Source organism: Watersipora subatra, chromosome 1, assembly GCF_963576615.1.
Source record: "Watersipora subatra chromosome 1, tzWatSuba1.1, whole genome shotgun sequence".
In the NCBI taxonomy this organism is placed as follows: domain Eukaryota; kingdom Metazoa; phylum Bryozoa; class Gymnolaemata; order Cheilostomatida; family Watersiporidae; genus Watersipora; species Watersipora subatra.
In genome coordinates, this window is record NC_088708.1 from 48,672,455 (window position 1) to 48,697,119 (window position 24,665).

General features: G+C 37.8%; 1 protein-coding gene across 2 annotated transcripts in view; it reads left to right on the forward strand.

Annotated features, from left to right (window-relative positions):
- Positions 1–2,219: 2,219 nt before the first annotated feature.
- The window catches only part of LOC137386060 (COMM domain-containing protein 10-like), a 76,134-nt gene continuing 53,688 nt past the window's right edge, over positions 2,220–24,665 (forward strand). For both annotated transcript variants that reach the window (XM_068072724.1, XM_068072725.1), the window contains exons 1-4: positions 2,220–2,256; positions 14,502–14,592; positions 17,403–17,513; positions 21,690–21,845. In XM_068072724.1, coding sequence (XP_067928825.1) covers positions 2,228–2,256; positions 14,502–14,592; positions 17,403–17,513; positions 21,690–21,845 — 387 coding nt within the window. In that variant the 5' untranslated portion in view covers positions 2,220–2,227. The remainder of the gene's footprint in view (positions 2,257–14,501; positions 14,593–17,402; positions 17,514–21,689; positions 21,846–24,665) is intronic.

Here is a 24,665-nt window from a genome sequence, read left to right on the forward strand (position 1 = left end):
ACAAATGGACACTTACAAATGGACACCTGCAAATGGACACCTGCAAATGTTGAATCTAACGAGAATTCAAGAACTCCTGGAATTGGTTGAAAACTGAATGGCTGAAGAATGAAACAGAAGGATTATTTCTAGCTGCTCAACATCAACCACTCCCACAAAAAATTGAACGGTGAACAACATGAAGAGAATAGTCATCAAGAAGTGTAGGATATGTGAGGAGTGGGATTAAGCGATGAGGCACTTGCTCCGTGAATGTGAGAAGTTAGAACAGGGAAAATATAAAAAGACATGACTGTGTGGTTTCAATCATTCACGGGAACTTTGTGATATCCGCGGATTTCAAAATATCAAGAACTGGTTTGACCGTCAGGCTGGATCAATGTTAGAAAATTAGCAAATGAAAATGTAAAGATATTGTAGGATTTCAATACACACACTGACAGGGTCATAAAGACTAGGAGTCCTGATATTGTAGTAGTGGACAAGCTGAGGTCAGAAACACTTATTGTAGATGTTGCTGTTCCTGGTGATTTTCGAGTAAAAGAGAAAGAATCAGAAAAAATGGAAAAATACCAGAACCTGACATTGGAGGTAACCCGGGTGTGGAAGACAGCAGCACAAGTCATCCCCACCTTGGTAGGAGCTCTCGGTGCCCAACACCGGACTACTGATTGGATGGCTCTACTGAGAAATACATGTTGCTACAAGAGACAGCCCTGTTAAGATTGGCTACGATCTTCAGGAAGGTAGAGCCCATCCTAGGCTAGTAGAAATAAGTCGATGACAAGAAAGACACCAGCTTGAGCTGTGAGAGAACTGATAATAGTAATAAAACTAGTTGCTAACTCTAACAAGGTTAAGCTATTTTTGAAGTTTTAATGTAATTACTAGACAATCTGACTTGGTTATATTTAATAACATTTACTTTGTTATACTGATAACACTTGACATGGGAGGCTTGATAAGGATATTTCATCAATTAGTTTTACTGTTAATCAACTTATTATTATACAACTCACTGAAAAGTGTTAACCAGAGTTTGAAAAGCTTGAAAACCACTTTGATATGTATATATAATGTATGTGTGTGTATGTGTGTATATATACATGTATATGTATCACTGTACTAATAAATAATAAACTCGATTGTTTATTTTAGAAGGGAGATGATCTACTTTACAGCTTCAGTGTGACTTGCATTGTTCACACACCTGATCCACATTCACAATGCCACTCTTTGAGCATCAAGCTTGGGAATCTATGCATTAGTGTGGTTCAATGCTCTCACATTGCGGTAATGCACTAAGCAACTGCTGTGCTTTAATTGATAGAAATACTGACAATAGCAGCAACAACAGCTAGACTATATTTTTAAGCACATTTCACAAATTATGTAGATAACAAGAAAATCTGAAAAAACTTGAAGTTGACATAAGCTATAAGGCAATAGCTAAAAGCTAGAATAACTGCTGTTCATCTGTGTAGTCCGACAAGCTGTTGTAAAGGTGGTTGAGTTATCAAATTCACCATAATCCTTGCCAACCACTGAGGGTCTCCATGAAGGTCTTTACAGACACGGAGAAAGGGTTTGTAGCACCTGCTACATTTGGTACTTTTGTACAGTGTGAAGCAAATTGGTTCACTGTTGGCTACGATGAGCCTCAAACAATTGATATCTCTAGTTAAATAGCTGTGAGTTGTTTTCATGTTTTTAATTAGTTATTAAGCTCTGAGTTTTTAAAAACAGCTTTAACTAGCTACACCAAAAAAGGTCTGTTTGATAGTATAATTTATAGCCTAACAGAGTCAACTTGGCGTGACTTTTTCAGACTTTTTAAAAGAATATTTAAAATAACAGTTTATAAAGTTTGCGAGCAAGCTCTGAATTGCTGTTCCGTAAATAACTTTTAGAAATCAATGCATTAATCTTTATACTACAGTTAAAACTAGAGATGAAAAAATTGTGCATAAAAAAACTGATTATCAAGGGCAAGTCCGATGCCACAAGCTACAATCACCTTTTATGTTTGTTTTAAAAACCGATATACCGATTTGAGCTGATTTGATCCAATCCGTTGTAGTTGTCTATTCGCAATTATAACATTCGAAACAGACAACTCCTGTTTTCTTATTTACTAATTTGAGTATCTTTAATAAGCACGGGTGCCATGTCAATTACGTTCGTAAGTGCACGCGAGGTGTCAAGCTCAGTCTACGACATTTTCGACATGGCGGTATTGTTCACGAAAACTTCCAGGTGGGCGTTGACAACTATTTTGCCATATTCGTGTTAGTGAGTCTGCCTATATTAGTAGTACATGTCTAAATTGATAAATGTGACGTCTTATTAGAATATGAAAGTGTATTGTTCATAACATAATACTACTCATTGTGTAGGATAATCTTGACTTCATCCATTCACACGAAAATTCACTATCATCGGCATCCAAAATCAGAGCTACATATCGCTACGTATCAAAACAAATCTTAGGAAAGCTAGCTTGCCTTTTATTATTTTTTGTATCATATGGTTATACTCGATTAGTTTGTCTGCAAATATAATATAATGCCAGCTACTAAGAATTGCAGTATGTGCATCATCATTGAGCCTTACTTTTCGTTGTAAATCAAAAAACGTAGTTTTAAAATATTAAACACCGAAGTTCAGGTCCGTAAAATGAAAGTATGTCAATGGTTGAAGATAGTGCAGATAGTTGCTAAAATAACAAAACGCGTTTGACGTTTGCTGTGGTTTAAAATGCCTGAGGTTGTTATAAGTGGATGTGGAAGAAATTATGTTATGCATAACTAATCTAAATCCACACACAACATCAATGTTGAATTTGCTATGTCAGTTTATTATATTTTGATTATGTTCAGTTTGTGCACTTTTGCTTAGCTTGTGTGAACTAATTTGATTATTACTGGTTCATGTACTATTGAAGGTGTTAAGCTGTTGTAAGCAAAACTGGTATTTTACTTCTTTATTCTATAAGTCAAACAATTAAAATACACAACTAACAAAATTCTGAAATGATAATATTGATGACAAAAGGTTAGAATTGCTAATGAAAAAATGAAAATTACATTCTTACTCGAACGGTTGTCCATGCGTGTTTGCTCAGTCCCATATGGCTGTGAGTCTCGACAGTCAAGTGAAAGTCGCAACAGTCCATAGGTAGAGAGTGTCGACTGTTGAGATAGTGGCGTAGAAAAAGCTCAGCTGATGAAGGAGAATGAGGCTCCATAGGCGGGGGAGGGAGAGCGGCTCCTCAGCAGGCAGAGGGGAGAGCGTCTAAGCAGGCCCTCGGGAAAGAGAAAGACAACATTATTTAACATTATTACTAATACGGCATATAAGCTAATTTTTTTGCAAAATTCAATCTAGCATAGGTGTAACTTCTTTTTATGCTAGCTGAATGCAAATTTGGGATAAAAATCGAACCATTTTCTTGATAGACTAACTATAAATGTATGACGTTTCATTCACAAAATACATCAAGGTCAGTAGATGTAACATTTTCAACAGATGTGGCACAAAACCAACGATATGCTAGCCTTTCTAGCTTTGTGAATAAACATGTAGGTCTATGTGTGAATCGTTTTAGATTAGCTGAATTAGTTCAGAATCATTGACTGTTAGTAAGTATTCACCGTAGATTAAAAAAATGTATCATGGGTGGAATAAAATGTAATAAACACATTGAGACTCTCAAGAAAGGTCACAAGATTTTACTTTAATAATTCATTCTAAGTTGACCTTTTTTGATGAAAAGTTAGACTGTTTTGACCTATTATTCACCTCATCTTGACAATCGGTTTGCAGAAATTCATAATGCATACTGTAGAGTTTTGCTAGATACTAGCGTGATAAGTTTGGAGTTATAGCTCACTGGTCTATTTTAGATATGTAGATCGTGAAACCTATACAATGGATAAAAGCATTCTAATTAGTGGAATATTACTACACAAAGTAAAAAGCATAAAATGTATAAAGCATTATGTAGAAACATATAACATGCAGGAAAACTGACAAATAGTACAGAATAGCAAGCAAAATGACATATTATGTATAACATCTATTTCACTAACCTTGTGCCTCCGTAATCACATTACTAGCATACTAGCGTCACATTCTTTAGTCTATTCGCTATTTGTGAAAAATAGCTGTAAATATGTCAGGTAAGTCTTATCTGCTTACACTCTAAAACTAAACTAAAAACAAGACAAAGAAAAAGAGCGGCAACAAACAAAATTTGGTGACCCAAAAGCAGCGCTATCATTGGTCATCATCATTAGACCACCCAAGGCAACCGGTGCAGAGGACAGGCTGGCTGTCCATGAATCACCACTGAGGGTGACCAGAGTGCGCAAAAACTAATGACCAAAGCAGTTATAGGAATGTGAGGCAATGCTTACTAGGCTCTTCACACTCCCATCTAAATTTATCAAATTTACTAAAATAATATGGTCCCAATGCTCTTTAAAGTTTTGATTTATTGAATATATGATTGCTAAAATACTCTACATATAATAATCATGCTATTTGATTAAGCTACACTAAATCTACTATAACGTCCAAAGCCACATTTACGCTTTGGCGATCACGACTATCTTCTGGATAGGTCGTTTTAGCATTGTCGCAGGTGCCAGTGGTCTGCCCATTCTGTCCAAGTGCCTGTTGGCAAGCCGCAGGATCACATTGCGTACAAGACCGTCCTCACCTTTTATGGCGTCTTCAATAACTCCCCATCTCCAGGCGTTCCTAGGCTGATTGTCTTCTTTTAGAAGCACAACATCTCCCACCTTGACACTTTCTTTACTACTTAACCACTTTTGTCTCAGGGTTAGATGCCGCATGTAGTCGGCTTTCCAGGCGACCCAAAACTCCTGAGCAAATTGCTGAGCTATTTTCCATTGTGTCCGCCTATAGAGCTCGTCATTCTGAAACTTTCCTGGTGGTGGAGCTGCAAGCTGGGTGCTTTTCATGGTCAACAAATGGTTGGGAGTGATTATATCTTCATCAGCGCTGCTGATGTTGGTTGTTGTGAGAGGTCTATGGTTTAATATACTTGCCGCTTCATAAAAAACAGTTCTCAGGGTTTGAGTTCCAAGCCTTCCCTTATACTTAGCAGCCATGCCATTTAACACAGCTCGTACAGACCTGATCATTCGCTCCCATACACCTCCTTGGTGACTCGCATCTGGACTGCTCATTCGAAATTCTATTTTATTTGCGATGAGGTAGTTTCTTACATCTTCATCTGTAGTCACATCGATTTGCCTTTGAAACTCATTCTGTGCACCCATGAAGTTAGTGCCTTGATCACTAAATAGCGTCAAAACAGGTCCTCTGATGGCCACAAAACATCTCAATGCGTTGATAAATGCATCCGTGGTCAATTCTTCTAACAGTTCGATATGAATGGCTCGGGAGTATAAGCACGTGAACAACAGTCCCCACCGTTTAAGCTCTGATCTCCTGTCCTTCACCATAAAATGACCAAATACATCCATGCCTACATGAGTAAATGGTGGGGTTTGCTCTATTCGTTCCGGAGGTAACTGGCCCATCTGTTGCTGTTCAGGTTGCTTTCTGAGTCTGGAACATATAACACAAGAGCTGATGAGATTTTTGACTACATTGGAAGCGTTGAGTATCCAGAAGCCTCCAGATCTGATTGCTGCCAAGGTACTTTGTCTACCAAGATGATGTATTTTTTCATGAAAGTGTTGTACCAACAATTTGGCTATGTGCGTGTCTTTCGGAATAATTGCTGGGCGCCTTTCGACTTCTTCTAATGTAGTAGCCCTATCAAGTCTTCCACCAACACGAAGTATTCCAGATCCATCTAACAGTGGGTTGAGTTTAAAGATGGAACTTTTCTTTCCCACTCTTTTTTGGCATTTTATTTGAGAAATTTCATCAGCATAATGTTCAGTTTGAAGAACCTTGATTACTCTTGTTTCGGCTTTAGATAAGTCTGCAAGAGTTACTTTTTTGTCTTTATTATCAGCTCTTTTAGGTAGCATGCTAAGCGCCGCAATGCTTCGAGTCAGATCCTTCCACTGGCTAAACTTTTCAAATCTAGAAGACATCTGGATTTTGGGTATAGTTGATGTGGCCATAGCTTTGACGGTCTTAAGTTCTGGATCATTCTCTATATGATCACCTTTGATCTTGTGTTTGTCTATGTAGCTTTCAAGGTTGGCTTGTCTCAGAAATAAAGGTCCACCAAACCATGTTGACTGCAACAGTTGGTCTATATTCGCACCCCTAGAGGCAATATCTGCAGGATTATCCGTAGTGGCCACATAATTCCACTGTTCTTGAGAGCTCGCATCTTTGATTTCTTGAACTCTATTGGCGACATACATGCGGAATTGTTTGGTATCATTGGCAATGTAGCCCAGAACTATCTTGGAGTCTGTCCAATAGTGTTCACTGTCTACATGGACTCTCAGCTCCTTTTTTACCATAGTGCCCAGGCGTGTGGCCATAACTGCTGCTTGGAGTTCAAGTCTAGGAACTGTGATTGGTTTCAATGGGCTGACTCTTGACTTTCCAATTAGCAATGCGCAGCTCGTGGTTCCATTTGGATTTATTAATCTTAAGTATGTGCAAGCTGCATATCCTTTAAGGCTTGCATCACTGAAGTGATGAAGTTCATATCGTGGGCTTACCATACATGGTGGCTTGATACATCTCGGTACTTTTACAGTTTCTAACTTTTGCAGTTCTAATACCCAAGCATTCCAATCATCAAGCAAGTCACAACTGATTGGTTGGTCCCATGGTTCTTTTGACGATGTGCATGCTTGTAATAGCTGTTTGCCCTTCAAAATAAAAGGAGCAAGGAGCCCAAGAGGGTCGTACACTTGGGCTACGGTTGACAACAAACCACGCTTAGTTGTTGGCTTTTCTTTAATGTTGTTGACGAACTGGAAACGATCGGTGTCAATACACCACTCTAGGCCTAAGGTTCGTTCATTTGGTAAGTGGTCTTGCAGCAAATCAAGCTTTTGAATTGTCTCACACCTTTCGGTCTCCGGAACTGTGGCAAGAACGTGTCGATCATTGCTAGCAAACTTGTGAAGCCTGATGTTGCCTTTTGAACATATCTTCCTTGCGCTGTCAATCAATTGAATAGCTTCACGTTGGTTGGCAACACTTGTTACCCCATCATCCACATAAAAATCATGGATGAGAAAATTTGCTGCTTTGTCAGATATGCTGCGATGGTCATTGGCGAGCTTTCTTAGACCAAATGTGGCTACTCCAGGTGACGAGGTAGCACCGAAGAGATGAACAGTCATTCGGTATTCCTTGCAAGTAGACAAGTCTTCGTCTACCCACAAAAACCTTAAGTAGTCTCTGTGTTCTGGCTGGACATAGAAGTTATGAAACATCTGCTGAATGTCACAGCAGATAGCAATCTTTTCTAGCCGAAATCGACATAGTATACCCACTAAACTATTAATGTGGTCGGGGCCTTGAAGGAGTGCATCATTCAGAGCGATGCCGTTATACTTGGTGCTCGCATCGAAGACTACTCGTAGCTTCTTTTTCTTTGGGTGCCGTATTCCGAAGTGAGGTATATACCAGCACTTATCTGTCGGGGATGTGTTTGTCACTTCTTCTGCATGTCCTGCTGTGATTAAGGCTTGCATAAACTTGAAATACTCTGCTTTGTAAGACTCGTCTGCTTTGAGCTTTCTTATTAGCTGATCTAAGCGTTTTTGTGCTTGTACTTTGTTATTTGGGAGAGTTGGCATGTATTTGAACGGGAGTGGCAGAACATAATTTCCATCAGGGGTCTGAGTAGTTCCATTTTCCAATATTTTCACAAACTGTAGATCATTCTGTGATACCTTACCAGATTCAGTGTCTTTGAATTCTTGGTCAAGTATGTTCAGAATCTCTTTGTCCTTAGTATCTGTCTTGTGTATAGATCTGGTTCCATTCTGAGGTTTGCCTCCACACAGAGTCCATCCAAACATTGTTCGCATAGCAAACATTTTTCCTGCTGTTCCAGGTACTGAGTCAAGCGGAGTCAGGGCTTGTGGACAATCAGTACCAATCAAGAGACCTACTGGTATGTCAAGTAACGGAGGTAGCTTTTCGGCGATATCCTGCAGATGGCCCGTTGCATCTGCCTTTGCTGCAGTTGGTATCTGTTCTCTGTTGCATGTGATAGCATCTTGCTCATAAGCATTTATGGATGTAACTTCATTGGTTGAGAATCCTCTCAGTTTGATATTAACATATTTACTTGTTGTTTGCGTAGAGCATCCATTGAGCGTGCTCATAGTGATTTGCTCTGGTCTACCTCTTGGTTCAATAAATTCAGCTGTTTCTTTTGATATGAAACATGCGTCTGACTGTGTATCAAGGAGAGCGTACACAAGTTTTTCTTTGCCATTTTCTGCGCTGACGTAAACAGGGATTGCCATGCAAGCCACGCCATCATTGGTGGTTCTAACCGTATTGCACTTCACTTCCTTGCGGGCTTCAGCTTGACTTGCCTCTGCACTTATTTTAGTATCCATTTTGGTGCTGTTGTCACGTGGTTTAGCAATCCTTTCTTCAGGATGGTCCTTCCTAGTCCATCCTATATTCTCAAATGTATGCATTGCTGTTGGGTGAGACTTACTACACCTTTTACACGTGGCCTTGTTTGGGCAGTCCTTTGATCGATGACCATCAGCTCGCAGACAGCTGAAGCACAAACGATTATCGAACACAAATTTGGTTTTATCTGCATAGGGCAGAGCTTCTAACTTAAAGCACTGTGTAGTAGCATGAGAATCTTTTTTACAGAACAGACACAGAACTTTGATTTCTATGGTGCTCGCCTTGAAAGTTCTGGTTCGAACTTGCTGTTTAACAGTTTTGCTTTGGGGGTTTGATGCTTGCATCGATATTGGTAGTAGCATGACGTCGGCTTCGTCTTGTATAAAGCTCGTAAACTCACTAAAGCTTGGATAGGAGTCTTCCTTGACTGCTTTGGCTACTACTCTGGCCCATCGGTTTTTAAGCCAGTCTGGCAACTTATCACTCAATTTCTCATTTTCTTGACAATCATTTAGTATAGCGAGCCCTGGTGTTGATTGCATTCCACTCCTAATGTGTGATAGAAAATCTCCAAATTCTCGGAGTGCTTTCCCATCTTTAGGATGTATTCTCGGCCAAGCAGCAAGCTTGTTGCGAAAAGTGCGAACAATACTTTGCTTGTTGCCATATCTCTCTTTAAGCATAGCTCTTGCATCTAGATATGCTTCGTTAGTATTGGTCACAAAGTGTCCATTGATGCACTTCTTGGCTTCTCCTCCAACGAACCTTTTTAGGTGTCTGAGACGTTCCTTCCCATTGATGTTTTCAGCCTCTAAATAAGCATCTAGATCTACTTGCCAGTCAGTAAAATCTAGCAAATCTCCTGTAAAAAGAGAAGGTTCTACTGATGTTCTTTTTGCAGTGGCTTTATTCATTGTTGAAACAAGACTTTCTGCAAGCTGACGCACTGCATCTAATCCATCTGAGGCGGGCGTTGCAGAGCGCTCTACTTTGTCTGTACTGGCAAGTGGGGGTAATGGCCGAGGTGTGTCATTCTCAGTAATAACAATTACGTCTTGTGGTGTGACAGGAGTTGCTTCTTTCGGTGTGGGATTTCTTCGACTTTGCCTTTGTCTTTTGAGTTCTTCATAGATTTGCATCTCTTTTGCAAACTGCTCCTTCGCTTTCTGCAGTACAGATTCAGCTTCTTTGAGCTCTCTTTCTTCTTCTTCATCCTGAATCTGTAGGGCTGCCACTCTTTCTGTCATAGACTCCTTGATAGTCTCAAACTCATTCGATAGATCGCTAAACATACTTTCTACACTCTTATCTGGTTTATTAGCACATAAAACACACATTTCCTTGTACGCTGTACAGATATGATCAAAACCCTGTTGGAAGGTAGAACTACATTCCTCTAACTGGTGTAAATCAAAAGATTCAATATCTGATATCAACTTAGTATACTCGACCAACTGAGTACTTATGGACTTGACTAAAAATGTTTTCAACTCTAAAGTTCTACTTTCTTTACCTATGAGAGAAAGGTTACGAGATCTCTCTGACCTTCTAGGTTCAAAAGGACTGTTTTCAGGATTACCAACATCGTTAGTACTATTCGCTTGCGCTGTAACTAAATGAGTGTGTGCAGAACCTAGATCATCATCTAACTTATCCGACAGCGAGCCATCAGGAGATGGCGCCCGCGAACTACCACCCTCAGTATCACTCGACATTACTGCCCCCGCACGCAGTCCTTATAGCGGATGATGATGTACAAAGCAGCCCAAGGGTCACCAACTGATGTCTGTTTTACAAAAAATGATAAAAAATCTTTAAGGTAAACCAAATGTTTCAAGAGATAAAAAGTATCAAATGAAAAATGAAAGGTGTAGTGTGTAAATGGTTACGTATGTTTCAAGCAATTACTTCTAATGAACCAGTTGAATACATAAGGCCAGCCTCAAGCTAAAGCTATTTGGATGTCAGATTGTTCACCAATATTGTGGTACAAACGTTTAACAATCTACTAAAAAAATTGTTGCGGCTGATAGGCACATGTAAATGCACTTAGCTGAATTGGACCTATGTAGTTGCAGTGCTCGGTATACTGTAGAGCCTCGAAACTGTCCGAACTGTAAAACTGTGTAACTGTGAATTGTAGAACTTTGTAACTGTGGACTGTAAACTGTAGAACTGTGTAACTGTAGAACTGTGGACTGTAGAACTGTGGACTGTAGAACTGTGGACTGTAGAACTGTGGACTGTAAACTGTAGAACTGTGTAACTATAGAACTGTGGACTGTAGAACTGTGGACTGTAGAACTGTGGACTGTAGAACTGTGGACTGTAGAACTGTGGACTGTAGAACTGTGGACTGTAGAACTGTGGACTGTAGAACTGTGGACTGTAGAACTGTGGACTGTAAACTGTAGAACTGTAAACTGTATTATTGCTCAACTGTAGAGCCTCGGTACCGTTTGCAGATAAATTCTTTTTTTTCTCCAAACACCGGATAAGGTTTCACTGTAGAGTTTTGCTAGATACTAGCGTGATAAGTTTGGAGTTATAGCTCACTGGTCTATTTTAGATATGTAGATCGTGAAACCTATACAATGGATAAAAGCATTCTAATTAGTGGAATATTACTACACAAAGTAAAAAGCATAAAATGTATAAAGCATTATGTAGAAACATATAACATGCAGGAAAACTGACAAATAGTACAGAATAGCAAGCAAAATGACATATTATGTATAACATCTATTTCACTAACCTTGTGCCTCCGTAATCACATTACTAGCATACTAGCGTCACATTCTTTAGTCTATTCGCTATTTGTGAAAAATAGCTGTAAATATGTCAGGTAAGTCTTATCTGCTTACACTCTAAAACTAAACTAAAAACAAGACAAAGAAAAAGAGCGGCAACAAACAAAATTTGGTGACCCAAAAGCAGCGCTATCATTGGTCATCATCATTAGACCACCCAAGGCAACCGGTGCAGAGGACAGGCTGGCTGTCCATGAATCACCACTGAGGGTGACCAGAGTGCGCAAAAACTAATGACCAAAGCAGTTATAGGAATGTGAGGCAATGCTTACTAGGCTCTTCACACATACACACACTAGGAGACCATGAGACTGACTTGAAAAAAGATATGATACATCTTTGTTTTTTTATGTTATTGATAGTTATCCAGGAATTGCACAGCTAGACAAGTATCACACGGTCGAATAAACCACATTCATGAAGATGAAGGTTGTTCAGTTTTAAGCTGCTATATTTTACGTTGCTTGCCAAGAGGGTAAACATATAATATTATTTTTTATAATACTCTTGATAAAGCATTATATATGAAATTAGCTGAATAGTCCATTTTTGTGAGTTCTATTCCACCATATTAAAACATATTCATTTTGGTCTAGTTTCCTTTTTGCCACTTGGCGATCATTTGAAGAGAACATAAAGACTAGCATTACTATTATTACTATATGTTCATCTCTGGCTCTTGTTTTTAGTTCTGGTCATACAATCTGACTTACCTTTCTAGAGTTAATTTTAACAATAATCTACAGATCTACTACTAAGTATCAACACATCCAGGCTTTTCTTAAAGGTGTACTTGCAACAAAATTCACATTACAATTATTTGGTATCCAAAGATTCACCACGTCTTACTCTGTTGTGTTGTAGGTGCCAAATATGTGGAAATGTGATTACAAGCTCTTTAAAGCTCAAAAACGAAAAGCTGCCGTAGATTGGAATCTGTTTATGTCTCTGACGTAGTCATGACAGTTTGGTTATTGTCTTGTCACGTGATGTTCTCACGTGAATTGAAAGGCCAATAAAAAGCTCAATATAAAACTTGCCGTAGCACTAGTTTATGACAAACACTTCGGGTTTTACCGAAGACCCCGTATCAAATATAGATGCTCGCTACTTTACAGTTTTGTTTCGGCTTGATCTAATCGTCAAGTCGTAATCCGATCATGCGACCCAATACTTCGCAAATAATTTCTGCAGCAATTTTCGATTATCACAGGTGACCAACAGGCTCGTAATGATTATCAGACAATGATATGTACTCCTTCGAGCTAAGGTTAAAATGTTTAACGATTTTTTATGGTAAGTTATAAGATATCAGTGCTAAAAGTGACAGCATTACAATGATGATAAAATAGACGCGTAAGAACAATAGACCTGGTTTTATTGAATGCGTCAAGTATATTTGTGAAAATATTTCGACGAATGAGGTTGCATGAAAGTGTAAACAGAAACCATCTTGTAACAACTACGTCACATTTGAGCCATTTTGGAAAGAGAATCCAAACTACGACGGTCTCGTGTGGCTGCGATTAACTGTTCGTTTTTTAGCTTTTAAGAGCTTTTAATCACATTCCCATATATTTTGCACCTACAACACAACAGAGTAAGACATGGTGAATCTTTTAATATCAAATAACTGCAATGCGAATTTTGTTGCAAGTCAACCTTTAAGGTCTTGAACTTATGGTAACTGTGACTCGTATCTGTTTGCATGTCATTTATGGTAAAACCTGATATCATTATCATTTCTAGAGCAACACTTTATGTGCTGCTCCACCTCGGTTACCAGTTGTCATTTTACAAGCAATAGCAAGAGCCTGTCTCACAAATATTCTCTCACTTCTTTTCAGAAACCTTTTTTGTGGCTGTTTGTCACTAGTTTTTCGCGAGATATTTTTGTTATTCCATGAGACGAAATTCTTTTCTAATATCTCTAAAAATAGAGACAGTTTTTCTAGCTTCCATTTTAACCAAACTGAGTTTGTTAGAGTCTTGAATCTAAGCCTAGAATCTCAATTACATGTAAAAAAGTTACTATTAGTTCTGTCAACTTATCAATTTGACATAATAATGTGAAATGGTATTCAATTAAGTTCTAAGCTCATAAAGTTTGTGGTGCTTTAATGTATCTCTAACTTAACTGGTTGCTAATGGACACACAATCAGCACATAAATCACATCAAAGGTTCAAGCGGAAAAGTTTGCAAAATATTGCGTAATTCTCACTATGTAGTAGACAAAACTTTGCTGCAGACTATTGTATTATAGCATAATTAGTTGTGTAAACACAACCTTGCAACAATCATTTTATTTCTTTATATCCACAATTTTGTTGTGTGCAACCAATCACTTATAAGCATGAATTAACATAATCTTTTCAAAGTTGGAGTTGTTTCCTTTTATTTTAGAGAACACAATTCTGATTAACCAAATTATCACTAAGAAACCCTAAGATTAGTTTACCCTACACAGTCTGATCGGTAAAACTTAATGCTGATGAAAATGTATTCAGTATCTGCATGTGTGCTCCAAGAGTCAATACCTATCAGAGAGTAGATATAGTAGCTTCTGGCCTTCTAAGTCATCCGCAATAAAAAGATAAACTTTATTCGAAAGCCATGTTTACAATCTATCCAGCATTGTTGGTAAACACAATTCTGGGAGATAGTATCGTTATACTTATCAGTATCATTGTCTTGTCTTATTCTCAAAGAAGGTAGTCACAGACTCTCCTTGAAAAATTCTTGCACCTGTTTGTGATGCAAGCTTTCGATGCCTCATTGTACGGTGGAAGGGTTTTCAGATTTTTGCTGTATTGGTACTAGTGCGAGTTCAACAAGTATTACTACCCGTGCCCAGCACTAATTGGTACTCAATCCTTTTGTAAAGATCACAAGCAATCTGAAAATTGATCTTTGCACAAGTGTAGACTATTGTTTATCTGTAAAAACTTGTTTGATTAGTTGATTTATGGATATTCCATGTGTTGGGAGAGAGAGCCAGAGTTTTAAAAGTCAACAAGGTTTGCCTGCCAACATTCTTTAGCTGCTACCCCTCGCTACAACTGATATCTTTGAGAGGATTGTTAAAAAGGGTTTCAACATGCTGCTTTTATTTCAGTATCGCGGAAGCAGTGGCTCTCATCCAAAGCATCTCTGCCAATAAGTTGCCCCTCATTCTCAAGAGGCTTGTTGAAAAACTTCATGAACCAGTAAGACAAATACATTTCTTAGCATTTCTTGGTTTGATAAGATGGTAAGTTTTTATGACGACATATGGAGTCTTGAATAGGCTACATATAACAAGGGCATATTTATGAGAGTTTTGCATAGTGGTTGATGCATTATGTCTAGTGGTAATATGGAGATGCTGTGAGGGAATGCCAATTGACTTATTCTAGTGAGAAGGTATTCTATGCAAAAAAGTATTGCATCAAGTGATGATAAGAGTGCAAAAGTATTGCATTGCAGAAATGGAATATAAAGTATTGCATCAAGTGATAGCAGCGCAAAAGTATTGCATTTTCCAACATTAATAAAAAAGTATTGCATCAAGTGATAGTAGTGCAGAAGTATTGCATTGCCGAAACGGAATATATAGTATTGCATCAAGTGATAGCAGTGCAAAAGTATTGCATTTCCCAACATTAATAAAAAGTATTGCATCAAGTGATATTAGTGCAGAAGTATTGTATTACCGAAATGAAATATAAATTATTGCATCACGTGATAGCAGCGCAGAAGTATTGTATTACCTAACATTAATAAAAAGTATTGCATCAAGTGATAGTAGTGCAGAAGTATTGCATTGCTGAAACGGAATATAAAGTATTGCATCAAGTGATAACAGTGCAGGAGTATTGCATGGGCTGAGAATAATGCCAACACATTGCATCACCTAAATGTCTGTACACAAATGTTACAGCGATTTCCTAGCTCTAAAAACTTCACAAACAAAAGCTCATTGGTGATGCATGAATTCCAAAACTGTGACATCATAATAAGTTATTAAACCTGTTTAATCTATTTTAATCTATTAAACCATTTTAATCAGAAATGATATAGGTTTGCTTAATGGAGGAGAAAATCTTCTATGCAATTTAATTTTGTATTATGTTTATACTTAGTATCAGTGTACGTAAGCTTAGCCATGAACCTGTCTTTGGTTTCAGGCCTGTATGCCATTAACCCAAAGACAACCTAACACTTGCTATAATTTTATATACTTCAATGGCTTTCTGACATTATAACCAGTAATGGGTTAATTGAAATTATCTCTACATACCAGATACCTATAGACTTTCTCCTCACTAGTCACCTTTATAGCAAGTCTCTATTGCTACCAATGGCCTAATTTCTACTTGTGAGAAACAGAACACGCGGTAGTTTGAAATTATTGGCTAATTTTTTTGTCAGCAACAATTTACGTCCTGCATATTGAATATTTGTGGATAGATGTAGGTTTGCTTTTGAACTCTCATTAGTTCTTTCACAGAAATGACATATTAGTCTTGAAGTTTTTTATACCTCAAAATGAAATTGTACTGTTGTAAAAATCAATAGTGGATATTGATATCCAGTTAGCTTATTCTCAATTTTGGGGAATAGATAAGCCTTATACAATATTTAATATCTGAGAATATCTGATATATAATGTGTCTAATATTCCATAATACATCTATGTGGGATACTAGTATCACATATAAGGATTGATTGGCACAGTGTTTTAAATATGCATGTGAGTAAAATATTGTGTACAGCGATGTTAACATCATTCAATATAGTGTATCATGAAGGGAGACACCGTGTATCCTGTTTATCATATTAGCAAGTCTAGTCCAGCAATTATATGTTTAACCCTTTTGCAGGGTCAAAATCTCCTCAAAGCTACCGAAACCTGTGTATTTTTTGTTGAAAATTCAAAGAAATCGGTATTCTATAAACATACATGGCTTGAACTCAAATTTATTTGCATTGGCAAGTTCTTTTGTACATAAACATCAATTTACATAGGTCTTACAACAACGGTCTATGCATGGTATACTTGGAAACATTCTTTTTGGCAGAGACCGATGCCACAGTCCTTACACTATGTTCTTATGCGTATTCTTTTATCATCGTCTGAGCTACTATAACCATCACTTTTATCATCGTCTGAGCTACTATAACCATCACTTTTATCATCGTCTGAGCTACTATAACCATCACTTTTATCATCGTCTGAGCTACTATAACCATCACTTTTATCATCGTCTGAGCTACTATAACCATCACTTTAATCATTGTATTCAAAGTCTTCAGCATTCACATCACTATCATTATCTGAATGATTATGATATCAATCAGTCAAAAGATTTTAAATTTCTGGTTTAGATTTTCGTTCAGAATGTCGATTTGCATGCATACTTGTTTCTCCTTCATCCATTGTTAGGGAAGATCGTATTCTAGATAACTTTTAACATAGCCCTCAGATAATCGTTTCACATCGTAGCTCATAGCTAAATACATTGCTGACAGCATTTCGGTCTTCATAACATTGATATCCTTTTCCTGTGTTACTAGGCGACAGCTTTATCTAGTTCTGCCACAAATGGCATAAATATCATTTGCCCACGGAAACAATAAAAAATTTATGTCCATTTCCTGTTAGGGTAATTGTGTTCCAATATTGCACCACAATCCTATATTACTATAACTGTTACAAGCATGTTTATTAAATGATGATTTCACATTCCTAAGAAATTCTTATCTTGCAATAAACTAAAAATTCTTTTGGAAAACACAACTGTCACTCAAGGTCTTTGTACGTGTATGTGAAAAGAGTTGATATTGAAAAAGTAAAGATGGTATATATAAATATGCTCTCACTACATCCCTTGCCACTCTGACACGCTAATAATTCATGCGCAACATCATTGGTGGGTAAAATCAACATGAATTCGTAAACATATTTTTCATAGGGAGGTAGCTGGAGAGTAGTTGATGATCATACACCCATAAATATGTATTCAGTGGTTTGTAGGAAGAAGCAGCATTCACTGAGGAGGAAATATCAAAGCTGACTAACTCTCTAAAGATCTCAAAAAATGATGTTCAACTCCTGCTGACCACATGCACATTCTTCTTCTCACAGGTAGAGACCAATCATTACATTTGTTAAAGTGTATTAGACGACAGCTAGTCTTTTTATTAAAGTTTTCGCTGGAAATCCTATTAAATCAGTTTCATTGGTTACACAAACAAACTTCATAGGCATATGAATCATTGCAAGCAAATCCATTCTTAGTCAATGAACTCAACTCTATAAATAGTACTGTGTTGCGGATCAGGAAGGAAAGTACATAGATATAATTATTTGATAAATGATATTTGTTTTCCCTCTAATATGAAAACGTAATGCTTTTGCTTTGTTTAGAAAATCACTTTATGGGTTTTTTATTTAAAGTTTATAAAATCTTTAATAAAAATAGTCTGGTATCAAATTTTCATCATTTGCTCTAAGTCCAAACATGATTTGCAATAGACTGACTCATAAAAAAGGCAATTTCGCCTTTTGATTATTTTAACCAAACACATTCTAGTTGGATCCATTTTTGTGGTGGACTGTTTGTAGGTTTACTAATGCTAATGCCCTGCTGCTTATTGAGCAAGTTTATATTCAATAATATCGAGATCGTACAAGGAAGTTGTGCGATGAATAACTGAGGAAAATGATGAAAGAAATGGCTACACATTCCAAGAAGGAACTTATTTCTGAATTACAGTTTTGTGTAATTTGATAGGAGCGGCATTTTCCCTGCTCGTCTTATCACAAGCTTTGAAAATTTATAATACAAGTTACTTTAGAAGTGCACCTGAGAGAGTGTCAGCTACATGGCAGCTATTGATCAACTAATATCAAGGGATGGGCTGCTTAAAAACTAGTGACAATAAATATTTCAGTTGTTACTCAACCGCTAAACATAGAGTGATCAACAGTCTCTGACTGTTTGCATAATTCATATGGATGTTAATTTGTATTTGGTGACCTGGATAGATGGTCTAGTAGAGTCCTAATTATTTAGAAAGCGATGAGCTGCTTTCGTGTGTGACTAGCATCAAGTCTGCTGCCCGGTGATTCTTTTATTTTTACTAAGCCGTGTTGATTTTTAATGCGAATTGCTGCACTTTTTCCAACAACAATCCATAAATGTATGCTTTGAGGGCAATCGTCCTTAGTGTGTGCGAAGCGGCAATCGTTCTTAGTGTGTGCGAAGGGGCAATTGTCCTTAGTGTGTGCGGAGGGGCAATCGTCCTTGGTGTGTGCGAAGGGGCAATCGTCCTTAGTGTGTGCGGAGGGGCAATCGCCCTTAGTGTGTGCGGAGGGGCATTCGTCCTTAGTGTGTGCGGAGGGGCAATCGTCCTTAGTGTGTGCGGAGGGGCTATCGTCCTTAGTGTGTGCGGAGGGGCAATCGTCCTTAGTGTGTGCGGAGGGGCAATCGTCCTTAGTGTGTGCGGAGGGGCAATCGTCCTTAGTGTGTGCGGAGGGGCAATCGTCCTTAGTGTGTGCGGAGGGGCAATCGTCCTTAGTGTGTGCGGAGGGGCAATCGTCCTTAGTGTGTGCGGAGGGGCAATCGTCCTTGGTGTGTGCGGAGTGGCAATCGTCCTTAGTGTGTGCGGAGGGGCAATCGTCCTTAGTGTGTGCGGAGGGGCAATCGTCCTTAGTGTGTGCGGAGGGGCAATCGTCCTTAGTGTGTGCGGAGGGGCAATCGTCCTTAGTGTGTGCGGAGGGGCAATCGTCCTTAGTGTGTGCGGAGGGGCAATCGTCCTTAGTGTGTGCGGAGGGGCAATCGTCCTTAGTGTGTGCGGAGGGGCAATCGTCCTTAGTGTGTGCGGAGGGGCAATCGTCCTTAGTGTGTGCGGAGGGGCAATCGTCCTTAGTGTGTGCGGAGGGGCAATCGTCCTTAGTGTGTGCGGAGGGGCATTCTTGAGTTTTTAATCGGGTGTTTAAGAGGCTGGCTTTCAGAAACCAGACGGAGTTTTGAAACCAAATATTTGTGGCAACCTGGTGAAAGACACAGAGCATAGGGGTGAGAAGTTTGGATGAAATCGGCAAAATACTGGAAACGCGGAGCGCAGACAAACATACAGACAATGACAAAATAGGCTTTATAATATAGAGATAAAACTCTGCTTGTTTTATAATATATATATTGAATATTACAATATTGTTTTTATTATTATGGCTTGTGGTCATTGTTGTGAGGTTTCAAAGAACCTGCTAATATTATTTGAGCACGTCATTTAGATCTCATGAGTGCTCTATAAATAAAGAGAAAGGATGGAGTTGTTTACTCCTATTAAGACCTTGTCCGAAGCCTTGTATTCTTACTGACCCTCATTTTTGCATGGGTGGCTGATCATCCCTCTAACCTAATCTAGTATCAAGAATTAAGAGCTGTGGGCTACCAAGGCTATATTTAAAACATTGCATGATGCTGTTAATAATTGTCTCTATGAAAGTTCCAAATAGTTGCTTGTGCAAAGGATATGCAGTTATAAGTCTATGAGAGAAAATAAAGACACTTACACGACGGATGTCTACTGTCTACACTCTCGATGTTCACCCTTGATGCGTGTAACATACAAAAATGGTCGCGTTCCTGCATTTTGGATATATTCCATTTTTTGAGTACCATTAATGATTGTTTTGAATTAAGCAATATCTTTGTCACCCAGTGTTACTGTGTGGTGAAGACCTATTCCTGGGTGTGCCGAGTAGAGAAGAATTTGTGTCACTTCTGGTTAACCAATATTCTACCTAATCTGGAATTATTCATGTTTCAGCCCCATTAATAACTCTACCATAAGACATAGCGTAAATGATCTGAAGAATATTTGTAAACATGTTAAACATCACGGAGCTTGGTCAGGTACACCAATGACCATTGGGTACACACTAAACTCAAGTAGCTACGGCCTTTTGATTTTACGCTTTTATTTATATTTGTAGTTGTCTTTTCTTGCTATCTGAGATGATAATTCCAGGTCTCTTGTTTCTTGGGTTTCTGGCTGTTGATGTATTGTACTGTTGATAAAAATACATAGGAACAGGTTGCTGTAGGCTTTTAGAATGCTTGTTATGTGCTTCTCAACTAGTCTCTAAAATGTCTGTATGGTTCCTCATTGAATTTGTATACTTTTATTCAGACAAGTACCACCAAAATTAATGCATTGTTTTCATATAGTGCCATCAACTATTTTATTAGCTACTGTCATAAGAGGAAACTGATTGAAAGAGACCTGTTGACCTGACCTTGCCAAGCTTTTTAAAGTTGCTCTGTATATCAGATTTTATATAGAGCATAGCAGGGTCCTCAAAGGAGCATTTTCCGTCTGCAATCCCTACTAATACTCGCAGCTCTGGTCAATTTCATATCCCAGAAGGGATGATGTTCCTGCTTCTATTTTTTTAATCATTACAAGTTCGTAGTTCCACAAACAAAAACTCTTCGGTGCATCTAAACCACAAGTAAATAAAGTTGGTCAACAGTCATGTTTGACACTTATGTACTCGCTGGAAGGTGTATGACACGAGGTTAGAACTAGTCAGCAAAACTACTACCTTCTCTTGCAGGCTTATAATTGCTGAGTGAAAGCGCAAATGATTTAATGTTGATTTAATAACTTTGGACGAATATAAGACTTTATATTAGTATTATTGATATTTACTCAGCTAACATCAACCACATTACGTTTAAAAATCGATCATGTAAAATACATCAATATTAGTAAATCTCTGTCATTGTGTCTGTTATTCTGTGTGAATGCTCAGCATTTCCTCACTTTTCAACGGATTTTACCCAAACTTCACACACATATGATCAGTACCCTTTGCCAGGTGGCTAGAAATATTTGGCTTCAAAACTCTGTCTGGTTCCTAAGAATGAGCCTACTAAATACCCACCTGCAGGCTATCTGAGTGAAAACGAAAGAGCTCCCCGGGCAGTGCCAGGCTTACTGCTAATCTATAATAGTTTTGCAATTGGTATTTGCCTCCCTTTAAAGTTCATTATTTGTATATATTGTAAGTATTGCACTAAATTGGTAGCTGATTATTAAGATTTGGTTGACAATTAGCTTTAAAAAGTTGACTATCGGTGAAGCCTTGGAAAGTGCTGTTAGCTATGATTTGTGACTATACATACTTCCAAGCTCTCAACGGACAACTTGTCTGCCAATGTCAAGTTCGCTTCAAGTAAAATATGTTTATTTAAATGATCCACTGGAAGTAATTAGAAATTTGTTTAACTATATCTATATTTTATAGGCTGCCTTTCACAATGCTAAGCCAGGCATATTCGGGAGACAGTTGGCAGCAGTTGGAATGGATGAGGACAGAGTCAGCATCTTTCAAGAGATTTGGACAGAGCAAGGCAAATCTGTGGTTTCCCTTTTGAGAAAACAGTCCATAGCCACACATCAGGTACAACGTGTTTTTGTATCACAGTCTAATTTGCTTTGAACCAGTGATAATAAAGTTCATATCTATCTATTTATCCATCTATATATCTATCTATATATGTATCTATTTATCTATCTATATATCTATCTATATATCTATGGTCTATTACTGTACAGCAAGCAACTCTGTTCTTCTTCTTTTGTCTAAGGTCGCACTCCTTACATATGGTCCATTGCTTGAAAGCAAGTAACTCTGCTCTCTTGCACTCTCTCTATTTTAACATCAAATTGCCTTGTTTCCAGTCTAAAAGCTCCCTATCAGATAATTTTCTTCAAGCGTAGCAAAAGGATACGCCTTGACTGGTCTGTTGTCATACACCAAGTGCCTCCTTCTACCTCTTCAAGGTCGAAAGTTCAAAACACCAGGTTTTTTGCAAAAACTTTTCACTTGAAGTATATGACGGGATTGTTTCTTAAGACCCAGAATTCCATATTTTTTCCTGCTCTTTAGGCACACTAGTCCCCAGCTACTGTTAATTCTATCTCCTTCAGTCAGACTCCTTATTCAATCTCACGCTTGCCTGAATATCCTAGCTTTTGATTTCTCTGAGAATCGTCCTCCTTTGCCAAAGCATTTATGCCAATATTTCATTTTTCTAAAGTAATAACCTGTCACAGCGGATAATAACGTGTAGGCGGCTTTTAAATTCTAATAAATTTTAAATCGCGTCAATGCTTAGTCAACTTCACATGCTTTTCAAATTCTTCATTTCATTGTCACTGACAGCGTACAGGCAGTTAGTATGGCAGCTGTGCAGGTGTCAGTGGTTGTGCACTTCCCCTAGTGGAAGATCGAGGTTTCCACTACTTGCTAATTTTATTATTTTAGCGGAAACCCAGGTGGACAATAGGATAAGTTGATGGTAATTTTTAGGATATTGTTTATAGCTTCCAGGAACTACAATCAACACGTGCTGGAATAATAATGATACCAGAAATTTTCATGTCATATACTGATGAATTGCGCAAGATTTTTGGAGATTCTATCAAAAAGTATCAGCATTTTTCTCTCATTTGTGATTATTTTTTGTGTTTGAAGTGATTTGACTGCCAGGATGTTTCAAGATTAAAATCAACAAAAACTTGGTTGCAGTTAGAACACCCAGATCAAGCGAAAGTGTGATTATGACTTCTATAATTGCGAATAAAGACGCGTGACGCTGCAATTTGAATGCAATGGCTGATATCAACTTTAGCAATGATAACAACTAGTCACATTATTTCGCATATATTTGTCTTCTGAGCTTTTTACTCGCGATCAAGTTTTGCTGATTTTAACCTTAAAACATCCTGGCAGTCAGATCACTTCAGACATTAAAAATAATGCAAATGATAAAAAAATACCAATACTTCTTGATAAAATCTACTAATTTTTTTTGTAAGTTTATTTTAACTCATTCACTACCGCAAGTCGATGTATCAGCTAGGGTTATCTTCTCTTTGTGGCTGGAATAATTTATAATTACTCAACTTTCACTTCAGATAGACCAATAAGGTCTGGTCTAAATGAAAACAAGCTCATTGCTAACAATATAAACTAATCAGCAGGCCTCCCACTAGCAGCTCCAATTTTACACTGATTTTCAAACAGAAAGCTTACCACAGAAAAAACATTGACGAATAAAGAATACTGCGATCACTTTCAGCTGTAGAAGCTTCTAAAATTCTCAGCCATTGGGACTCCAGTAACTCTAGTGATTTTGACTTCTCTAGCAATGAATCTTGCTATGAAATAGCCCAGTGTAGTATTAGTAGTAACAGCAGTATCAGTGAGGGGCTGCTAGTAGTATCAGTAATTGTTGGCAGTAAGGGGCTACTGGTAGTAGTAGTATTGTTAGTAGTTGTCGTAGTAGTAGTTTTTGTCGGTTTTTAATGAAGTTAATATAATTTTTTTATCTACATGTATTTCCTAATAGAGTATCTTCTAAACAACCTGTTTTTTAAATTAAGTGGATATCTTTATTCTTTCTCAAGTTATCAAAAAATTAGTAACCTTATGTCAACATTTTTGTGAATAGGAAAAAAATTCAGTTTTTTAGCTAAAGATAAATTCGGTAGTGAATGAGTTAATGCTTCTCTTTGATCTTTCTGATTTTTTTACTCACGGCAGCATTCAAAAGAATGTTTCCTTCTTGTTGTGATCTAACATACAAAAAAAGCTATGCTAAAAATTAGTGATCTTATGCCAACATTTGTGTGAATAGAAAAAAAATTCGGTCAGAGCGAAAGATAAATTCGGTAGTGAATGTGTTAATGCTTTTCATTGATCTTTTTGATTTCTTTACTCGCGGCAGCATTCAAAAGAATGTTTCTTTTGTTTATAATCTAACATACAAAAAAGCTATGCTAAAAATTTGTGACCTTATGTCAACATTTGTGCGAATAGAAAAAAAATTCGGTCAGAGCGAAAGATAAATTCGGTAGTGAATGTGTTAATGCTTTTCATTGATCTTTTTGATTTCTTTACTCACGGCAGCATTTAAAAGAATGTTTCCTTCTTTTTGTGATCCAACATACATAAAAGCTATGCAACATTTATTCAACACTGGAGTCAAGTTACGCTTTGTGTAAGCGACACCTGCAAGATCTTTTGTTCGGTTTTTATCGATGCCGCGGTCCGATTTGTTGTCTGGAAGATAGCATCCTTTGGGAATATGAGACACGAGTAATGACTGTTCAACAAGCTATGTCTAGTCATCATTGGGAATCGCACCAATACTCTATTGTATCAACGATCAACATACAAAAACACGAAAGTATAGATATTGTGAGAAAACATAAT